General features: G+C 42.5%; 2 protein-coding genes across 7 annotated transcripts in view; one reads left to right on the forward strand and one right to left on the reverse strand.

Annotated features, from left to right (window-relative positions):
- Positions 1-21,065, forward strand: part of neil3 (nei-like DNA glycosylase 3) — a 58,766-nt gene that overhangs the window by 24,127 nt on the left and 13,574 nt on the right. For 2 of the 5 annotated variants that reach the window (XM_072515798.1, XM_072515801.1), the window contains 5 exons: positions 215-381; positions 3,909-4,081; positions 4,645-5,077; positions 7,872-8,046; positions 12,556-14,076. In XM_072515798.1, the coding sequence (XP_072371899.1) occupies positions 215-381; positions 3,909-4,081; positions 4,645-5,077; positions 7,872-8,046; positions 12,556-12,738 (1,131 nt within the window). In that variant the 3' untranslated portion in view covers positions 12,739-14,076. Of the gene's footprint in view, positions 1-214; positions 382-3,908; positions 4,082-4,644; positions 5,078-6,230; positions 6,767-7,871; positions 8,047-10,228; positions 14,077-21,065 lie in introns of those variants that run through there. The other 3 variants (XM_072515799.1, XM_072515802.1, XM_072515800.1) reach the window with 3 other exon arrangements.
- LOC140429163 (N(4)-(Beta-N-acetylglucosaminyl)-L-asparaginase-like) overlaps positions 17,070-21,065 on the reverse strand; it is a 68,318-nt gene continuing 64,322 nt past the window's right edge. The window contains exon 10 of one of the 2 annotated variants that reach the window (XM_072515803.1): positions 17,070-17,382. In XM_072515803.1, coding sequence (XP_072371904.1) covers positions 17,191-17,382 — 192 coding nt within the window. In that variant the 3' untranslated portion in view covers positions 17,070-17,190. The remainder of the gene's footprint in view (positions 17,383-21,065) is intronic. The other variant, XM_072515804.1, reaches the window with a different exon arrangement.

Raw genomic sequence — 21,065 nt, forward strand, 5'->3', positions numbered from 1 at the left:
GGTCCCCAGAGCATTGCTCTGGGTCTCTGATTTACTAGTCCAGTGACAATACCACCACACTACCGCCTCCTCTTTTGAGAAAAATACCGGATATCTGCTTGTAATTGGTTCAATATGTGATCTTATATTAACCACTGGAAGGAGATTTGGTTTTTCATCATCAGTCCAAACTATACTGTGTTATGATTTAATTATTTTTCTTCTTAAATTTTAGTGTCGTAAGACGGGCTCAGCCTTGTATAAGCATTTAAAAGTATACAAGCGTTCCTCATGTGGACGGTGCAATGGCACAGTCACGGTCTGCCGCCTTGGTGAGAATAAGCGAATGACGTATTTCTGCTCGGACTGTCAGAAGGAAGATCCCTGTCAGGTTAACATTAGGTACTACATACATTATGTCCAAAATATATTAAAGTACCTTGTACGATGGACACACATCTGGAAAGCTGAGCTAAGACAAGGCAATGTAAACTTGATTCCCATTTTGAAATTGTAATTTAGATCAATTTTAGATCAGACCACACAACATTGTGAACTTGGCCGACTTGAATATTTGTAGAAACTTATTTTCACTTTTAATCTAAGAAATATAGAGCAGTCCTTCAATATATAGTTATCTTCCCAGTTCCAATTAACAGTTCAAAATCCTGTAATTTTCATTCATATTTCTCATTCACCACTACTTTGTCAATTTGACTGCTCTTGTTTTGTCTTCTGGTCATTTTTGGTTATTCCCAATTTCTTTGTATTGTGTACCATCTTTTATGTAACATTTATCCAGATTTCTTGTGACAATATTTTGTGACCTGTCCAAATGTTGTAAATCTCAATTGATTGTGGCATCACATAAGGACAGTCCAACCAACCAGTCCAATTTATCAATTGCCTTTCTTTCCTTTTTCTCCTCCCTCCTGAGTTCAATCATTTTCTTCTTACTATTCATTTATTGTTAAGGGTTGCACTATTACCTACACCAATGGGGTGAACAGGTTCATAGATCATAGAATTTACAGTGCAGAAGGAGGCCATTCAGCCCATTGAGTCTGCACCGGCCCTTGGAAAGAGCACCCTACTTAAGTCCACGCCTCCACCCTATCCCAGGAACCCCACCTAACCTTTTTGGACACTAAGGGCAATTTAGCATGGCCAATCCACCTAACCTGCACACTTTGGACTGTGGGAGGAAACCGGAGCACCTGGAGGAAACCCACGCAGACACGGGGAGAACGGGCAGACTCCGCACAGACAGTGACCCAAGCCGGGAATCGAACCTGGGACTCTGGAGCTGTGAAGCAACTGTGCTACCGTGCTGCCCGACGGTAGCACAGCACAGTGTTATAACTAGCCACTGCGTATAATTTTCCATTTTCAGTCTGCTGTCATTGGCAGTTACTACCCATTCTTAGTTGCACCTGAGAAGGTAGTGGTGAGTCCTCTTGAATTGTTGAAGTGTGTGGTGAAGATGTTTTCACTATGATGTCAGATAGGGAGTTCTAATGGTAGAAAAGTTACAGCACAGAAGGAGGCCATTCGGCCCGTCTTTCCCATGCCAGCCCGAGAACACCCAGGTGCCTTTTCTAATTGCACCTTCCTGCACCCGGTCCGTAGCTTTATAGCTTAGAGAACTTAAGGTGCAGGTCCAGGTACTTTTAAAAATAGTTTAGTGTCTCTGCCTCCACCACCAACTCTGGCAGCGAATTCCAGACACCAAGTACCCTCTGCGTAAAAAAGTTCTTTCTCATATCCCCTCTGCATCTTCTACCTCTTAACTTGAATCTATGTCCCCTGGTTCTAGAATTCTCCACCAAGTGAAACAATTTTATCCTGTCCAGTCTATCTCTTACCCTCATAATTTGTACACCTCATTTAAGTCACCTCTCGGCCTTCTTTGTTCCAAGGAAAATAACCCCAACCTATCTAATCTCTCCTCGTAGCTACACTTTTCTAGCCCTGGCAATATTCTTCTAGACTTCCTCTGCACTCTCTCCAGAGCAATTACGTCCTTCCTGTAATGCGGTGACCAGAACTGCACACAATACTCCAGTTGTGGCCTCACCACTGTCTTATACAATTCCAATATTTCCTTACTTTTATATTCTATATCTCTGCAAATGAAGGAGAGCATTCCATATGCTTTCTTAATGACCTTTTCTACTTGAACTGCAGTCTTTAGGGACTTGTGCACTTGTATGCCAAGATCTCCCACTTCATAGATTTCATAGAATTTACAGTGCAGAAGGAGGCCATTCGGCCCATCGAACCGGCTCTTTTGAAAGAGCACCTTACCCAAGCCCACATCTCCACCCTCTCCCCATAACCCAGTAACCCCACCCAACACTAAGGGCAATTTTGAACACTAAGGGCAATTTGTCATGGCCAATCCACCTAACCTGCACATCTTTGGACTGTTGGAGGAAACCGGAGCACCCGGAGGAAACCCACGCAAACACGGGGAGAGCGTGCAGACTCCGCACAGACAGTGACCCAAGTCGGGAATCGAACCTGGGACCCTGGAGCTGTGAAGCAATTGTGCTAACCACCATGCTACCGTGCGGCCCTTCATCTACCATTCTTTAGTATATTCCCATTTATTGTGTACGTCCTATAACTGACCTCCATAAATGCATAATCTCGCATTTCTTTGTGTTAAATTCCATCTGCCACTTTTATCGCCCACTCCACCAACCCATCTATCTTTCTGGAGATTGTAACTATCCTTTACACTGTCCACCACTTGGCCAATCTTTGTGTCATCTGCAAATTTTCCAATCGTGCTCCCCACGTTCACATCCAAATCGCTAATGTATAAGACAAACAGTAATATTTGGATCCAATGACAACAAAGGCATGCTGGAATGCATCTGAGTCCGGGATGGTGTGTGGTTCGAAGGAGAACTTGCATGTTGCTCCATCCAGCTATATCCTTATTGTTCAGGTTATTCATGAAGGCCCCGCCTTCTCAACCTTGCCCCTTACAGAGGAATGGTGATCCTCAGGTGAAACCACCACCAGTCAGCTCTCCCCCTCAAAGCGGAAAGCAACCTATGGTCATCTGGGTCTATGGCGACTTTACCTTAAGTGGTGCGGGCTGTGGGTTTGGGGTGTGCCTTGGCGAGTTGCTGCCATACCACTCGTTGGCACACACGACATCCACGATGTGTTCTCGGTAGAGGAAGTAAATGTTTAGGCGAGTGGATAGGTGCCAGTCAAACAAATAGCTTTGTCCAGAATGACATCAGAATTCTTGAACATTGTTGCAGCTACACCCATTTAAGCAAATGGAGACTTGCACCTTGTATGTATGCAGAGGGTTTGGTAGCCAGCAGGTCAGCCATTTGCCATAAACTACCCAGCCTCTGATCTGCTCTAATAACTATCACGTTTCTGTAACTTCAGTCCATAAGTGCCCACGGTGAGATGCAAGATCACATCACAAGATAAATACAAGTGGGAGGTTTCCATTGTCTTATTTTAGTTCATCCATCCAGAAAGACCCTATTGTCTCCTCTTCCTCTCCACTGCAACACCCGTTGAGTTGCACTTCTACTTCTTTACCTGGACGACCATTCAATATATTGATTGCTTTGTGCAAAGAGAAACTTCCTGAAATCTGCTGCATTTAAAGTTATGTGTATTCTATTTTGAACAGTACACGTATAGACATTCTATATATAAACTGGTATTGCTGGTGTTTGCCAAGCTTAATGTAATGTTTTAAATCAGCAGTTTATGTATATTTTTTGTATTTCCAAGCACCACCTACATTTAGGGCATTATTATTCTAGAAAATCTTCATTTCAATAATTCCTATTGTAAATGGAGTGTTACATTTTTATTTTGAAAATTTCTACTTTGGTCACAATGACAACCATTTTTTCTAATCCTTTTTTAAATGTCTTATTCTCAAGCAATAGATTGACGAAACGGAATAGCCCGATAGGCTGGGCAGGTGGTTTTGAAAATCATTCCACTGACACCGTTGCCAAAAAAGAGGAGGAAGAATGGACATGTTCACTTTGCACATTAATAAATGCACCATCAGCCATGTCATGTAATGCTTGTTTGACGCAGAGGCCTGTCAGTAAGTATCGTCTTCAGCAAGTGAACCAAAACAATTTCTGTTTTCAAATTAATTTAACAGTTGTACATTTCTCCAGTCTCTTAACTCCCTGTGTCACAGTCAGTATCTGTCGAAAGAGATGTATTATTGTTGGAAGTGTGACATAAAACTTTGCATGAACTTGGCCACAATGTTTAAAAAGGTCAATTATGCTTCTCATAATGTCGAATTTTATTTACACATGAACAAAACATTAATGACTCACTCATATTAATGACAATTTTGTCCACCTCTGGGACTTAGATTTAATAGTGTATGGTATTATTAATAAATGAACAATGTAAACTGTTCAATTTGCAACTAAGTCCTTCTCTTATATTTTGTTGGACTGAGTTTAACACTAGTGAGCATCTTCTTGCTCACAACTAAATGCATCTATACAATCCCCTTTGCCACCTGATGAGAACATACAATATTTAACTTGCAGAAGGGAGTTAAAAACACTCACTTTAATAATATTGATATTTCTGTTCAGTAATGTTTTCCTTCCAAAATGTTAACGGTGTCTTCTCCATCTTTTAAAGAGGAACCTCTTCAGATGTCTGATTTTAACACTGATCTCATAAAATACCCATGCAATAGTTTTGGTAAGCCTCTAGTGGAGTGGAAGCTGAATCGGAAGGCAGCATTTGGTACGACAACACTGGTTCTCACGTCTCTCAGGAGCCCTGGAAAGAGCCACAGATCCACTTTCTCAGCAGGCAATGAAATGAGAGGGAAGACGCTATTAGCATTCGGAAATCCTTCACGTCAACCTTTGTCTTCGATTAACAATCATCCTGCAAATGAAATGAACTCAAACCTCTGGATGAAAGGTCCCTTTAATGACGATGCCAGCAATCCAACATCATTAGGTTGCACCAACCAAAGTTTATTCCACCAACCTCCCAAAAGAATGAAAAAGGACCATGATTCAACATTTGACTCCAAATCAAGTTCTACAATTTCTGTTTTCAGGTGAGTCCATGGACTTGTGTTTAAAATGGAACTGCAGGTGGCAGAAGGTTGCTGTAGAATGTCACTATTGAAGTAAGATAACTGCTTGGTAGGAGTGGCTGGCTTTCACACTTCCAGCAGTATTTTATTTAAAGAGAAACGGCAATCCTAACAACTTTCCATTGCTGCCTTTGATCAAATAGTATAGTGGATACATATATCCTTCTGTTACTTGATTTTGCAAAAAATGAATCAAGACAGTGCCCTTAATTAGTGAACGTCATAGCTAATATCTGAACAGCTTTTAATCTAATTGGCACAGAATTTGACATACTGACCAGGTTATTTCACACTTCCCTTTGCAGGTAATACCTGCACATCAGATTTTAACAGCTCTTGTGTTTTATAAATGGAAATTTTTAATTGCACATGTATTTTTTCTTATGTTGGCAGATTATCAGATGTTCTGTCAACCGTATGTTGAAACATTATTACTCCTTTTAAAAGTACATTTAGGACATGACAGCTCTTTGCTTTAAATAAACTTAAGAGAAAATTAAGAGTAGTTTTCAATTGTGCTTTCATAGCAGAGAGGCTTGTACGATCTTCATTTTCAAGATAGATGTCTGTTAGATGAAAGCTTCCTTGATTAGCTCGACTTAAATGGACTACTTGGGAGATGATAAAAGAGCTTGAAATTATACCACAACCATAGGGTGTCCAAAGCACTTCACACGCAATGGATTACTTTCAAAGTTCTCTCGCAGTTTTGTCGGTAAATGTGAGCTAATTTTAATACAGCAAGGTCACAGAACGGAAAATGAGATAAATAAACATGAATATAACCTCCTTTTGGGGATTCTGAGAAAGAAGGAAACAAGGAGAATTCCTGTTTTCAAAATAGTGATGAATAGCGAGCCTCAAAGCAGATACACAGGGCCTAAAATTTATGCCTCATTCAAAAAACACCATTTTGGGCAATAGTCGGGTGCCATGGTAGTAAGTGTGACTTGAATCCATAATCCTCTGAACCAAAGTTAACTGATCACAAAAGGAGCTATTGAAGAGCTACAGTTGTTTTTGGGTATCCCTTGGCTAATAGCACAAAGGATTAATAAAAAAGGAACAACTGACCTAAACTAATAATAACAATTTTTATTATTGTCACAAGTAGGTTTACTTTGACACTGCAATGAAGTTACTGTGAAAATCCCCCAGTCGCCACACTCCGGCGTCTGCTTGGGTGCACTGAGGAAGAATTCAGAATGTCCAAATTACCTAACAGCGCGACTTTCGGGACTTGTGGCAGCAAACCGGAGCACCCGGAGGAAACCCACACAGACACGGGGAGAACGTGCAAACTTTGCACAGACAGTGACCCAAGCCGGGAATCGAACCTTGGACCCTGGCACTGAAGCAACGGTGGTAACCACTGTGCTACTGTGTCACCTATTTGAAGATAATCATTCCAGTTTTACGATGGAAGTGTTGTGCTCATCTAATTTATTGGATTATTTTGAGGAGACATCAGAGTTGGTGATGTGCGACAGACAGTCAATATGGGATTTCAGGAAAGCATCCACCTGACAGGCTATTACTGAAGGGACAGATGCTGGAGTAATGGTAATGTTACTGGGCTAGCAATCTAGAGGCCAAGGTTGATCTTCGCGGGGCCGGTTCAAATTCCGCTATGGGACCTAATGGAATTTAAAATCCTTTTTTAAAAATAAATCTGAATTGAAAGCTTTCTCAGTAATGAAACTATGATTGATTATTTTAAATGACTCATTTGTTTCACTAATGTCCTTTCATGAAGGAACTCCACCCTTACCTGGTCTGACTTACATGTGACTACAAACCCATAGCAATGTGGTTGCCGCTTAACGAGCAACACCCACATCCCCATGAGCAAAGAAAGAAAGGCTGATGGGATAGATATTGATGTATTAAAATAGACTGGTAAATGGTTGGTAGCCAACAACGATTAGCAGTATATGGATAGGTTATTAAAAGTACACCAGGGTAATGTACATGATAGTTAGTCGAGATAGACTAAAGATCGCCCCTGCCTGGGTCTCAGCTTCCTATTGCTACTTATTGATCTCCAAATCTATATGGACATCGCTTAAAGACTGATTCGATCTAAATGTGACTCAGCTCAGGTGTATTTAAGGTACCATAGATACTGCAATTTTATGTTATTTCAGTATGAATGTTTTACATCAATTTCCAAGCAACATGATTTCAATAGGGGTGATATGGATGAAGATTGCTGAGCGATCTGGGCTGGAATTTTCCAGTCGTTGTGATTCACATTTCCCGCTGGCACCGCATTCCTGTCAACTGGTTTCATGGCGGCATGGGGTGGTTACAATGGGAAATCCCATTGACAAGCAGCGGGAAGATAAAATCTCGTTGCCAGCGAACGGCCCGCGAGAAAGAAACATGTGGCTGGCGGCCTGGAGAATCCCTACCCTGATATTTTCCTAGTTACAGCTGAACTAGTTTACTGGCAGGAGAGAAATTACTACAGGAATAGTTTAAATATCAAGGGTTTGTAATACGGAATATGCATTCGCCCCTTAGTAAATCTGAATGACAAAGTAACATCTTAGGCAGAATAATTCTAAAATGACATGTTGAATTATTTGCAGTCCAGTGATTTGCTGCAAAATGTTAATATTTATCAAGCTTCGGCTTGCAGTTTGTTTTTCCAGCAGGCATTAAGCCCTGAAATTGCACAAAGAGCAGTTTTATTGAATGATTTTGATTAATAATGTGGTTGAATTAATAACAACGAATACTGTGTTCACAGGGACCCTGTTAATATGAATGACGATGCTTCTGCTGCTGCAAATTCTCAAATCCCAAGTTGCAAAGAGCACAGTCGCCCCTGCACATTGAGGGTGGTTAAGAAAGAAGGCAGCAACAAGGGGAGGCAGTTCTACACATGTTCCCTACCTCCAGAATCCAAGTGTAACTACTTTCAAGTGAGTATGTTACTGTGCTCGAGTGGATTCATTATTATGTCCCCACAATAAATGGCAGGATTCGGGAACCATGGATGACAAGGGAAATTGTAAGCTTTTTAGTCAAAATTGTAGTCAAAAGGAAGCATTCGATAGATCTAGGCATCTAAAAACTATCAAAGCCCTTAAGTACAGTGCAAGTAGGAAGGAACTAAAATGTAGAATTAGGAGGGCTAAAAGGGGCCATGAAATGTCTTTAGCAAACATTGTCAAGGAGAATCCCAAAGCTTTTTATGCACATATTAGGAGCAAGAGGGTAGCAGGAGAAAAGAGTAGGCCCATTTGAGGACAATGGAGGGAAGTTATGCATGGAAGTGGGTGAAATCATTAATGAGTACTTTGTATTGGTATTCAGCAGGGAGAAGGACATGACATGTTGAGGTCAGTGATAGATGTGTGAACGCACTTGAGAATGTCAATATATCAAAGGAAGAAGTGTTGAGTATCCTAAATTGCATTATGGTAGACTAGTCCCTGGGGTCAGATGGGATCTATCCCAGGTTATTGCAAGAGGCAATGGGTGAAGTAGCTGGGCCCTTAAGAGATATCCTCACATCTTCTTTGACCATAGGCGAGGTTCCAGAGGACTGGAGAATAGCCAATGTTGTTCCTTGTTTAAGGAAGGAAGCAGGGATAATCCAACAAATTATAGGCCGGCGAGCCTGAATCAGTGGTGGGGAAGCCTTTGGAAAAGTTACTGAGGGACAGGATGTATGCACATTTGGAGGAAAATGGACTAGTTAGTGACAGGCAGCATGGTTTTGTACGGGGAAGGGCATGTCTCACCAACTTGATTGAGCTTTTAGAAGAGGTGACAAAGAAAATTGATGAGGGAAGGGCTGTGAATGTAATTTATATAGACTTAAGTAAGGCGTTTGACAAGGTCCCACATGGCAGACTGGTACAAAAACTAATATCGCGTGGGATTTGGGGTGGGCTGGCTAGATGGAGACAGAACTGGCTCGGTTATAGAAGACAGAGTAGCGGTGGAAGGGTGTTTTTCAAAATGGAGATCTGTAGCTAGTGGTGTTCCGCAGGGCTGTGTTAGGACCTTTGTTGTTTATAGTATATATAAATGATCTGGAGGAAAATGTGGGTAGTCTGATTAGTAAGTTTGTGGGTGACACAAAGATTGGCAGAGTTGCTGATAGTGCCGAGGATTGTCAGATAGATTGGAGACTTGGGCACAGAAATCACAGATGGAGTTTAATCCGGACAAATGTGAGGTGATGCATTTTGGAGGATCAAATCTAGGTATAAATTATACTGTAAATAGCAGAACCCTTAGGAACATTAACACACAGAGGGATCTGGGCGTACAGGTCCACAGTTCCCTAAAAATGGCAACACAGGTGGCCAAGCTGATTAAGAAGGCATATGGCATGTTTGCCTTCATCAGCTGGGGCACTGGGTACAGGGGTTGGGAAATCATGCTGCAGCTATCTAAAACCTTGGTTAGTCTGAATTTGGAGTATGCGTGCAGTTCTGCTCACCACATTATCAGAAGGACATGGAAGCTTTGCAGAGAGTACAAAGAAGGTTCGCCAGGATGTTGCCTGGTCTCGATGGTGTTGGCTATGAGGAGAGGTTGAATAAAGTAGGATTATTTTCACTGAAAAGACCGAGACTGAAGGGAGACCTGATAGAGATCTACAAAATTATGAGAGGCATAGACAGCGTGAATAATCAGAGGCTTTTTCCAAGGATCGAAGTGTCAATTATGAGGGGGCACAGGTTCAAGGTGAGAGGGGGAAAGCTTAAGATAGATGTACGGGGTACTTTTTTCATGCAGAGTGGTGGATGCCTGGAACACACTTCCAGAGGATATGGTGGAAGCAGGCACATCAGCAGCATTTAAGAGGCATTTGGATGGTACATGAATAGAGAGGAAATAAGAGGGATACGGACTGAGTAAGGGCAGACGTTTTTTTTTTAGTTAGGGCATCGTGATTGGCACAGGCTTGGAGGGCCGAAGGGCCTGTTCCTGTGCTGTACTTAGTTCTTTGCTCTTACCTGATATAGAAGTGATACTCCTGGGTGATTGAGTCCCCCAAATATCCTGCTAATAGCTGCTCCAAATGTTATGTACGCTGTCAATATCCACTTTCACATCTCCTCGCTTCCTCTATCTGTTCATTCAAAGGTTCCTGACATATCTACTTGTGATTCAAGTCACTGGACATACCATTGATTGAAGAATGACATCAAAATGCTCCCCACAGTGACATTCACAATCCTACTATTTCAGAGCTAGTGTTGCATTCTACATGTGCTATGCCTAAGATTACAGAACCTTTTTTAAACAAGTAGGTTCGGTACTGATTTTCACATCAACTGCTCCACTAAGATCAGCACTGCATAGATTGCTGCATGTGAAGATACACTACCATTTAGCACTCCCCCTTGTAGCTTGGATCTGGTGTTGGCTACTGGGGGAACCAATATATGGCTTACATTCTCAGTTTTGTGTCAGATTTGACAGCTGATATCGCAGACAAGCGAATTAAAGACAGAAAATGCTGTTTAAACCCAGGTCTGGCAGTATCTGGAGAGTGAAAAGAGTCCGTGTGACTCTTCTTCAGAACTAAAGAGAGGGAGAAATGTGATGGATTCTGTACTGTTCAAGATGGGATGGAGCAGGTGGAGAAAAAAAGGTAGAGATAGGTGTATGGGGAACTTTCACTGATGAGAACAGAAGAGCTATGATGGAAAAATGCCACTGGCTACCAATTTTCTGTGAAAATCTTACAAATAATCAAGAATACTAGAAATTGAGGTTACACTGTATGGCTTATCAATTTAAGTCATCCAGTCAGATCAATAACATTGTCACATCAAAGCAACAACCGTACTAACACTAGCTGTTTTGTTTTATTCGTCTGGATAAATATGGCAAAGAGTCTATTAATGTTATCAGTAATTATAGATGTCCTGCATTGAGTAATGTTGAAACATTTTTCTTTTGAATAATATGTTACAACCCGAATTTAGTGTAATCACAGTTCAATGGAGATTCAGTCTTGATACGTTTAATAGTTACCATTATACTGAATGGCCTCAAGAGGGCACTTCAACTCCATCCAAAAACCTAAAGGTGAATAACTGCAGTGTTCAGATTGACTGTGACTTGTGCCCCACATTAGATATATTTCTACACAATTTGCTTTAAACATCAGCGGTGTCATGATATGCAAACATGCAACCAATGAACACTCAGAATAGGACACAACCAATGGGCAGTCAGGACACTCAGTGGTGGCATCACCACAAGGGGGCATGACATAAACACTATAAAAGAGATGAGGCACTCACACCCTGCCTCTTTCCACAGACAGACATCTAGAGAGTTAGACAGGGTTGATTAGCAGCATCACACCCCAGCATGTGGCTTAGAGCAAGCTGGTACAGTTAGACTGAGTTACTACAGTTAGATTAGCAGAGTCGAACTCATTTGAGAACTGTGTTAATAGTTCAATAAACACATTGAACTCATTTCAGAGTCTGGAGCATCCTTTAGTTAAGACTGCATCAAGTAGCAGCCTGCGTTATCCAAAGCAGCATAACACAAGCGGCACTGCAGTTTGACTGTTGAATTGAACTATTTAAAATGATTTTGAAATTGCAGTAATTGCTGTCTCTCCAGTAGGTAATGAATGTAGTCCATTAATAGACGACAGTACATGGTGTGAAACAGTGTTTCAACTATTTATAATTTAATTATATTTGTTCAGTTTAGTTACATGTGATTTGTATATCAAGCTTGCAATTCAAAAGGATTTTACTAATTAGCTGAAGACAATAATTTTAATTGTGCACTTAGGAACATACTTCCATACTTATGGAATTGTACTATAGTATTAGAATTGTCTATCAATCACATTATACAGAATACAAAATCATTCTTCGAGCCCAAAATTAAACATTTGAAATAAAAAATCGATCAAATAAGAATAATCCTCTGCAAAACATAATAGTTTATATGTTGGAGGTGAAATAACGTCAGGATAACAAATGCAAAACTGTTATAAACATTCTGTAATTGGAAAATAGTGATGAGAATTTTAAAATAGATGCATTGCTGAAACTAGGGCTATTGTAGGTCAGCAAGCATTTTAGTTATTGGCGGTGGTTTGTTAAATGTTGACAGTAAATCATTGTAAGCTTTGCAAAACCCTAGGGCTGCTGATACTCTCAGAATGGCTTTCAACTACGACATACTGGTTCCATGTTTTTTTGTCGGAAAATACAGAAGTTAAATACAGTTAGCACATCTGTATACACTTGTGTCACGCAGTTATCTTTTTTGTACAGCAATGTGTATAGAGATTGACATTACAGTAACTACTTTGAAGTATTTCCAATTGACTTTGTAAACGTTAATGTCACTAAAGGTTCAGGTAGACAGGACTACAATTTAACTATTGTATGCAGATTGTGTTGAGAGCATTAACGCAGCTTTGTATTTCATAGTGGGCTGATTTACATTTTCCATTCTGCAATCATGGAAAGCGGTGCATCATGAGGACAGTGCTGAAACTTGGGCCTAATAATGGGCGTACTTTTTATGTGTGCTCACAAGGAATGGGCAAACAGTGTAATTTTTTTCAATGGACGAAGAATGAACCTGGTGTCACGATCTTTACAGGCAACTGAACGACGACCCGTGTATTGCTGAGGCAAGCACTTATGGAATTGTTTCACTGACCCAAGCACTAGAAAATGATGAAATTTAACATAGAATTTACAATCAATCTTTCAATTGTAATTTTTAATGTTTTCATAAAAGCGTGTAGCTATTTTGCTGGATCTTTATTTTGAATTAACATTATGATAAAACCTCCAGACATCCTCCCTTCCAGTAGACCTGCATAATGAAGCTAGATCATTGGGATTCTGTATTTCGGGTTGGATATGCATTGATCTGGAATCCACCCCATAACAAATGAGCAGCAGATACTGATACATTGTCCACAGTGTCATCAAGTACAGTTCACTGCAAAATGTAGATCTTTTTGTTGGGGATGGCAGGGGTTGGGGGAGAGAATGGATGTCCAGATGGGCAGTTGCAGGATGTGGTTAGGAGGTAGTGAAAACAGATCGCAAAAATGTAAGGGTATAGATGGGGAAAAGGTTTATTAGTTATTTTTCACGGGTAAATTTTCCATGCTTCGCGGATGTACAAGATCTAACTGACAAGATCATGATGGAGTTGGTCACTTTGGAAATGGGCTCCACAGAGATATCAAAGCCTAAAGCTACATCACATTTGACAGCAAAATTGGATATAAACTAATGACATTGCCTAGATTATTTTAAACCTTGAGAGAATGGCAGAACCAAAAAGAGTGACCACAGTGGATGAGGTTTGAAGGCAGAAAATGTCTGTCTTCAGAAAAATGTGTTAACATGGCAACAATTTTTGGACAACGTAATATCTTTTCAAGATAAAAAAATTATAAATGCAGCTAAGCTTTAATGCAGCCATTGTCCACGCCTGCTAATTAATCCATTTTTGTAACTGTTAAAAGACTAATTATTTGAATTAAGAGTATAAATTTAGTGATTAAAACTTTGAGTTATCATTTGGACTGAGAGGACATTTTATAGGGACGATTAGGCAATTTTTCAAATCTTAAACTTAAATTATTAGTTGCTGGTAAGATCCTGCTTTCTGTTGTCTTCCAAAGGATTTAACATTACTTGGATGATACTTATGATTTAGTGCAAATGATTCTTTTCAAAACCATTTTTAAGTGGTTTTATAAAAAATCATGTCTATAAAATCTGGAAACTGCAAACGTTTTCATTCAGCATAGCAGGATAATTCTTTAAAGATGGTTTATGTTAAATTAATGTCTTGTTTTCCTTATTCTGTTTTTCTGTAGCTGACATGCTTCAATAGTTGACGTGATTCTCTTTGTAACCTGGTTTTTCTATGTATCTTTGCAAGAAAGTATTAATAAATTGGAGAATGAGTTTTAAGCACCATAATTATAGAGGTTATTAATAGGTTTAAGAAGTAATAGGATGTGAGAATTCTCTGAACTCTGATGTCTGAAGTTTCAAATTGTGACATAATTCGGGAGTTATGTACCTCTGGGCTTTTGTGGAATTCGCCCTGCACCTCCTGTGTGATCTCTCCCATATTTAATTCAGAAGGGTCTTATCCGGTCTTCCTCAGCTTCAGCTAGGGCATATGAACTTTAGTCCAACTTATCAGATAAAAATCCTGCCTTCATTTCCCCATTACAAATTATTTAATGATCCCAGTTCAAAAGAGTCTTTTGGTCCTGTGAAAGAATTTTCTATGAAATTAGTTTGGAATATAATTACACAGTAATTCCAAATAAAATTTATCTAATACTCCAATTGACCCTTTGTTCATGAAAGAAATATGAAATTTAAATTGTTCTATTTATCCTTTCAATACCTTGATATGTTCTCTGCAAATTAAGTCCATATTTTAAAAGTAAGATTTGGATGGCCACTGATTTCTCTCAATTAGTTAATCATATTCCAGATGGACTTTATTGGAATTGGTGAGCATCACCCTAAAAGATGTGCGGTGTTGTTTGTTATTTGCTTAAACCAAGCACAAAATCTCACTCTGCCTAATTCAGTATTTATTGATATGATGGGCGGAATTCGCTTCTCCCCCCTCCCCACGCCTGGTGGGAGAATCGCCGGGGCGCCGCACAAGTCCCGCCACGCCGCCCCGGCACCCACGAGTGATTCTCCCACCTCCCCCCCCACAAAACTGGTGCCGCGGGAATCACAGCTGGCCGCTGGGAGAGTCGCCGCTCGCCATTTGTAACGGGCGAGCGGCGATTCTCCGGCCCGAATGGGCCGAGCAGCCTGCCCAGCACGGCGGCTTCCCGCCGGCGCCGTCCACACCTGGTCGCTGCCGGCGGGAACAGTGCGGGAACGCTAGTTGGCAGCCTGTGGGGGAGGGAGGTTCCTGCACCGGGGGCGGCCTCAAAAGGGGTCTGGCCCGCGATCGGTGCCCACCAATCGGCGGGCCGACCTCTCTGAAGGAGGACCTCCTTTCCTCCGCCCCGCAAGATCCATCCGCCATCTTCTTGCGGGGCGGCCTCGGGGAGGACGGCGACCGCGCATGCGCGGGTGACGTCATTTACACGGTGCGGCTTTTATGCGGCGCCACGGCCCGGCGCGCGTAAATGACGTGACGCCGCTCCTCGCCCCCCCCCCCCCCGGGGGTGGAAGAATAGGGGGCTGGGAGTGGCCTCCAACACCGGAGTGAAACACTCTGGTTTTCACTCCGGCGTCGGGACTTAGTCTCCCGATGGGAGAATTGCCCCCATTGTGTCTTCTGATTTGTCACACTGTTTGTTTGATATTCATTCCTAGGTGAGCTTCATTTTCCTCCCGATGAAACATTGGGAACACCAAAGCTATTGTCCTTGGACAGTCAGAGTCCATTCTCATCCATCCCCCTTCCTAGTCTATGTCACATATTGATTAAGAATGCCCTTTTTGACTATGAGCAGAGTTTCCTTATGTTGAAAATGAAATGAAATGAAAATCGCTTATTGTCACAAGTAGGCTTCAAATGAAGTTACTGTGAAAAGCCCCTAGTCGCCACATTCTGGCGCCTGTTCGGGGAGGCTGGTATGGGAATTGAACCGTGCTGCTGGCCTGCCTTGGTCTGCTTTCAAAGCCAGCGATTTAGCCCTGTGCTAAACTAGCCCCTATGCTGCATCCTCTCCAGCATGAACACACACCTACTTCAACCCTGTTACACCATCTATCTCTGCCCTGACTCAGCTTATCTGTTGCTGGAACCCTCATCCATGTTTTTCCCTCCAGACCTGACTATTCCACTAATCTCCTGACTGGCCTACCATCTTCCACCTTCCATAAACTTGAAATCATTTAAAACAAGGTCTTGTCTGCCCTTCGTACCCATGTTTACTGACGTACATTAGCTCCCCGTCCACTATGCCTTTTTCAAATCCTGATCCCGATGTTAAAATATCTCCATGGCCTTTCCCGTCCACCCAACCGGTCTGCAGTCCTACAACCCTCTAGAAACTCTGTATTCTTCCAACCCTTGTGTATCTCACTGTGGCAGCCAACCAGGCTTAAAGCTCTGGAATTGCCTTCCTAAACCTCAATTTTTCAAGATTTAAAATTCTCCTTAAAACCTACCACTTGAAACAAACTTTTCATCATCCATTCTAATATTTGAGGCAATGTTTGCCTAATTGTTGCTTTGGATGTTTCCTAGTTACTTCTACTTTATAAATGAGAATCTCATGACTGGGAAATGAGTTCCGGAGCATATTTCTTCAGTTTAGCTTCTTGTAAACCAGGAGAAGGAGAGGAGCACGGGCATTAGACCAGGGATTCAGAAACTGTGGGTCGTGACCCAGATTAAAAGGGCACGATTTCCCAGGCAGAAATGGCTGCTTTCTGACCGCTGCGAGACCCCTTTAAATTCCCTCATTAATAACTTAAATGGACTAATCTCTGAGGCCTGTTTGCTGCGGCTGCAAAAAACTCTTGTGAATAAGTTCATTTTCATTTTTTTCGGGGGAGAAACCCTGCCTTTTCATCAACTCTTCCCCCTCCTCCCCCCCCACAGGGGAGATGGGAAGTGTGGAGGTGTGGAATTAGGAGTGGGAGATTGGGTACGCTCAGCTCCTTTTTCACTCCTGCACAGTAACCAAAACCGCGCCCTCCCCCCACAATTTAACCCTGTTCTAGAACATAGTGCATCGAGTCTGCACCAACCCACTTAAGCCCTCGCTTGCACCCTATGCCCGTAACCCAATAACTCCTAACCTTTTTGGTCACTAAGGGCAATTTATCATGGCCAATCTACCTAGCCTGCACATCTTTGTACTGTGGGAGGAAACCGGAGCACCCGGAGGGAACCCACGCAGACACTGGGAGAACGTGCAGAGTTACTGTTACTTATCTTTCATACTTTGGTATGATGACACAAAGGGGTTTCCTCTGACTTAAGTGCTTGAAGCTGCTTATGAAGTTTATTCGGTTTCTTTGGTCTTATACTTATAAAAGAACTGAAGCTCGAAGGAACTGGGGCTTCGGAGCCATGCAGATTTCCAAAAGAAGGACATGTTAACAATGAATTGTATTCTTCCTTCTCTTCCTTGCTGCGATCTTGATCCATTTAGGGAACCTTTTGTTGGACGTGTGGTGAGGGATCCGCCTCCAGGAATGGAAGCTACTCCAATTAAGAAGAGTAATCCGAGGAGAGTAAAATGAAATTGAACACCAATGCAAAAGCAAAATACTGCAGAAGATGGAAATCTGAAATAAAAACAGAAAATGCTTGAACTACTCAGCAGGTCATGCAGCATCGGTAGAGTCAAACAGTTATCTTTTCAGGTCAATGACCCATTAGAAGGTCATCGACCCAAAACTTCAGCTTTGTTTCTCTGTCCACAGATTCTGCCTGACCCATTGAATAATTTCTTGGGGGATTGATATTATACCATTGTATAAAATAGATTTCTTTCAAAATAAGTTATTTCTTTTTAAATTTTTTTTATTGTTTTCAATTGCAAGGGCTGAGCTTACATTGACATGGGGGAAAATAACAGAATTAATTAATGTGGTAAATGGAGAACTACATAAATGTTGCTTAATAATTGAAAACAGAGGGCAGGACATACGTTAACTCAGAAGTTTGCGTACTACCAGGTCCAAATGTGCAGAACAGCTGCAGTGCATTTGAGTCATAGAGGCCCACAGCACAGAAAAGGCCCTTTTGTTCCATCACGTCTGCGCCAGTCAGAAATAACCACCCAAGTATTCTAATCCCATTTTCCAGCATTCGACCCATAGGCTTGTGTGCCTTGGCATCGCAAGTGCACATCTAAATGTTATGAGGGTCTCTGCCTCCATCCCACCACTCTGGGTGAAAATGATTTTCCTCTCATCCTTTCTGAACCTCCTGTCCGTTACCTTGAATCTATGCCCCATGTCATGGATTCGTCCAAAAAGGGGAAATGTTTCTTCCTGTCTGTCTATGTCCCTCACAATTTTTTTCATCTCAATCATGTCCCCCCTCAGTTTCCTCTGCTCCAAGGAAAACAACACCAACTATCCAACCTTCATAGCTACAACTCTCCGCCCCAGGCAACTTGGTAAGTCTCCTCTGCACCCTTTTCAGTGCTATCACATCCCTCCTTAATGTGGATTCCAGAACTGCACAATATTCTAGCTGTGGCCGAACCAACGTTTTATACAGTTCCAGCATAACCTCCCTGCTCTAAAACTTTTTGCCTTGGCTAATAAAGGTAAGTATACCATATGGCTTCTTAATCACTTCATCCACCTGCCGTGCTACCTTAAGTGACTGGTGTACAAGCACACCAAGATCCCTCTGATCCTCGGTGATTCCCAGGATCCTGCCGTTCATCATGTATTGCTTTGCTTTGTTTGTCCTGACAGGTGCATCACTTCACACTTATCCGGATGGAATTCCATTTGCCACTGATTAGCCCATCTGACCAGCCTGACTATATCCTCCAGTAATCTTTTTTTTTTAAATTTAGAGTACCCAATTAATTTTTTCCAATTAAGAGCCAATTTAGCGTGACCAATCCACCTAGCCTGCACATCTTTGGGTTGTGGGGGCGAAACCCACGTAAACACTGGGAGAATGTGCAAACTACACACCGACAGTGACCCAGAGCCGGAACTGAACCTAGGACCTCAGCACCGTGAGGCAGCAGGGCTAACCCACTGCGCCACCATGCAGCCCATCCTCCAGTAATCTAAGGCTATCCTCACTATTTACCACCCCAACTTGCTGATCAATCCTCCAACATTCAATTCTAAATTATTCACATAAACCACAATCAGCGAGGGCCCCAACACTGATGCTACGGGACCCCACTGGACACAGGCTTCCAGTCAGAAAAAACCCTCGACCAACCCCCTTTGCTTCCTGCCACTCAGCCAATTCTAGATCCAATTTGCCAAATTCCCTTGGAGTCTATGGGCTCTTACCTTCACTATCAGTCTCTCATGTGGGACCTTATCAAAAGCCTTGCTGCAGTCCATGTAGATTATATCAAATGCATTTACCTTATCTAAACACCTTGTCACTTCTTTGAAAATCAAAGTCAAGTTGGTCAGAGATGACCTCCCTTTAACAATATAATATAACTTATTGAATGCTTGAGTTCATAGAATCCCGACAGGGTGTTTTCAGCAACATCTCTATTTGCATGACCATCTCAGTGCTTGCTTTTGAAATAAAACTTATGACAACAAAGCTTATTGAGGTACCCTCAATAATGACACTTAGAGATTAAACTGTAAAGAAGGCTTTATTAGACTAATAACTATGCTAGAGATGAGAGCTGACTGTTATAGACCATGAGGCAGCCCTTATGTATGGCTCCCAGATGGGCGGAGCCAGAGGCGGAGTTCCCAGGGTTACAAGCTCGGTCTTAAAGGGGACATCACCTTACATGATGATAAGGCAGTAACCGTTCATCACATTCACCCTCTGTTTAAAAAGGAGTCCGGCGGGGGTGAAGTGCCATCATAGGTCCATCCGTCTCGGTGGCCGGATCGTCCACCGGCTCATTGTGGATGGCTTGCAGGTGGTCCTCCTGCGCGTTGGCGCATGTGCCGCGGGACAGGGCATCTGGGGGCTCGTTGAGCTCCCCTGGACGGTACTTGATATCGTACGAGTAGGTGGAGAGTTTGATCCTCCACCTCAAAATGTTATCGTTTTTTATTACAGGCCACGTGGCGCAGGCCTGTAATACGGTTGAGTCTGAGGAAGTCCGGGGGGGGGGCTGGCAGAGTCCGCGGGGTACGTACCCAAGTTATGACGGGCCACCTCCAGCGAGGAGGCGAGCGTTAGCGTCTCCTGGAGGTCTTTTGCCCCGTTTTCGAGCAGCCGCTGCCGGATGAAGGTCGAGCGGATGCCGGACATGAAAGCGTCCCTGATGTGCAGGTTCATATGGACTTCCCCTGTCACATCCTGATGGTCACAGTCCCTGGCAAGCACGGTGGGTTTCTCAACAAACTCGTCGAGCGATTCCCCCGAGCGCTGCCGGCAGGTAGAGAGTAGATGCCGCGCGTGCACCTCATTGATGGGTTTGACAAACCGCTTGCGGAGCAACTCGATCGCTTCCTCATAAGTCGTCGCCTTTTCGAGCGTGGCGGAGATTCTGTGACTCACCCGGGCGTGGAGTAGACGCAGCTTGCATGGCCCCAGGATGGGAGTCTGCGGAGTCCAGGTAGGCCTCGAAGCACCGCAGCCAGTATTAAAAAGTTTCCTTCGCCTCCGGCGTTCGTGCTTCCAGATTGAACTTCTCTGGTTTTAGGCCTGCGTCCATCCTGAATCTAGTTTAGTCTAATAAATTGAGGTACCCTCAATAATGACACTTAGAGATTAAACTGTCAAGAAGGCTTTATTAGACTAATAACTATGCTAGAGCTAGAGACGAAAGCTGACTGTTACAGACCATGAGGCAGCCGTTATGTATGGCTCCCAGATGGGCGGAGCCAGAGGCGGAGTTCCCAGGGTTACAAGCCCGGTCTTAAAGGGGACATCACCTTACATGATGATAAGGCAGTAACCGTTCATCACACTTATGGAGGGTGTTATACTGTAACTAATCATCTCTAATGTATATATTTGTAAATTGCAACATGCAGGTGCAGTCACACTTCGAGGGCAGTCTCATTAAGTTCTATTCCCAGATGTGTTTATGTACCCAATACATTGCTCATCAGGTAGCTAATCTTTGTTAGTGTGAGTGTCTTTTTCAAAAGTTAAACTTCAGTCAACTAACAGGCATTTGTGAAATGCAGCTAAGGTGATCCTAAGCCAGTACAGCTCAAAATAGTGTGCGATATTTGACAGGTTGGCCTTGCATCTCCTTCTTAAAGCACTCTGGGAACAGTAGGCTGACTTGATACTTCAACTGTTTTGTTGATGAAACCGGCTTTTCCATTGTTGGGTT

Source organism: Scyliorhinus torazame, chromosome 9 (genome assembly GCF_047496885.1).
Source record: "Scyliorhinus torazame isolate Kashiwa2021f chromosome 9, sScyTor2.1, whole genome shotgun sequence".
Lineage (NCBI taxonomy): Eukaryota > Metazoa > Chordata > Chondrichthyes > Carcharhiniformes > Scyliorhinidae > Scyliorhinus > Scyliorhinus torazame.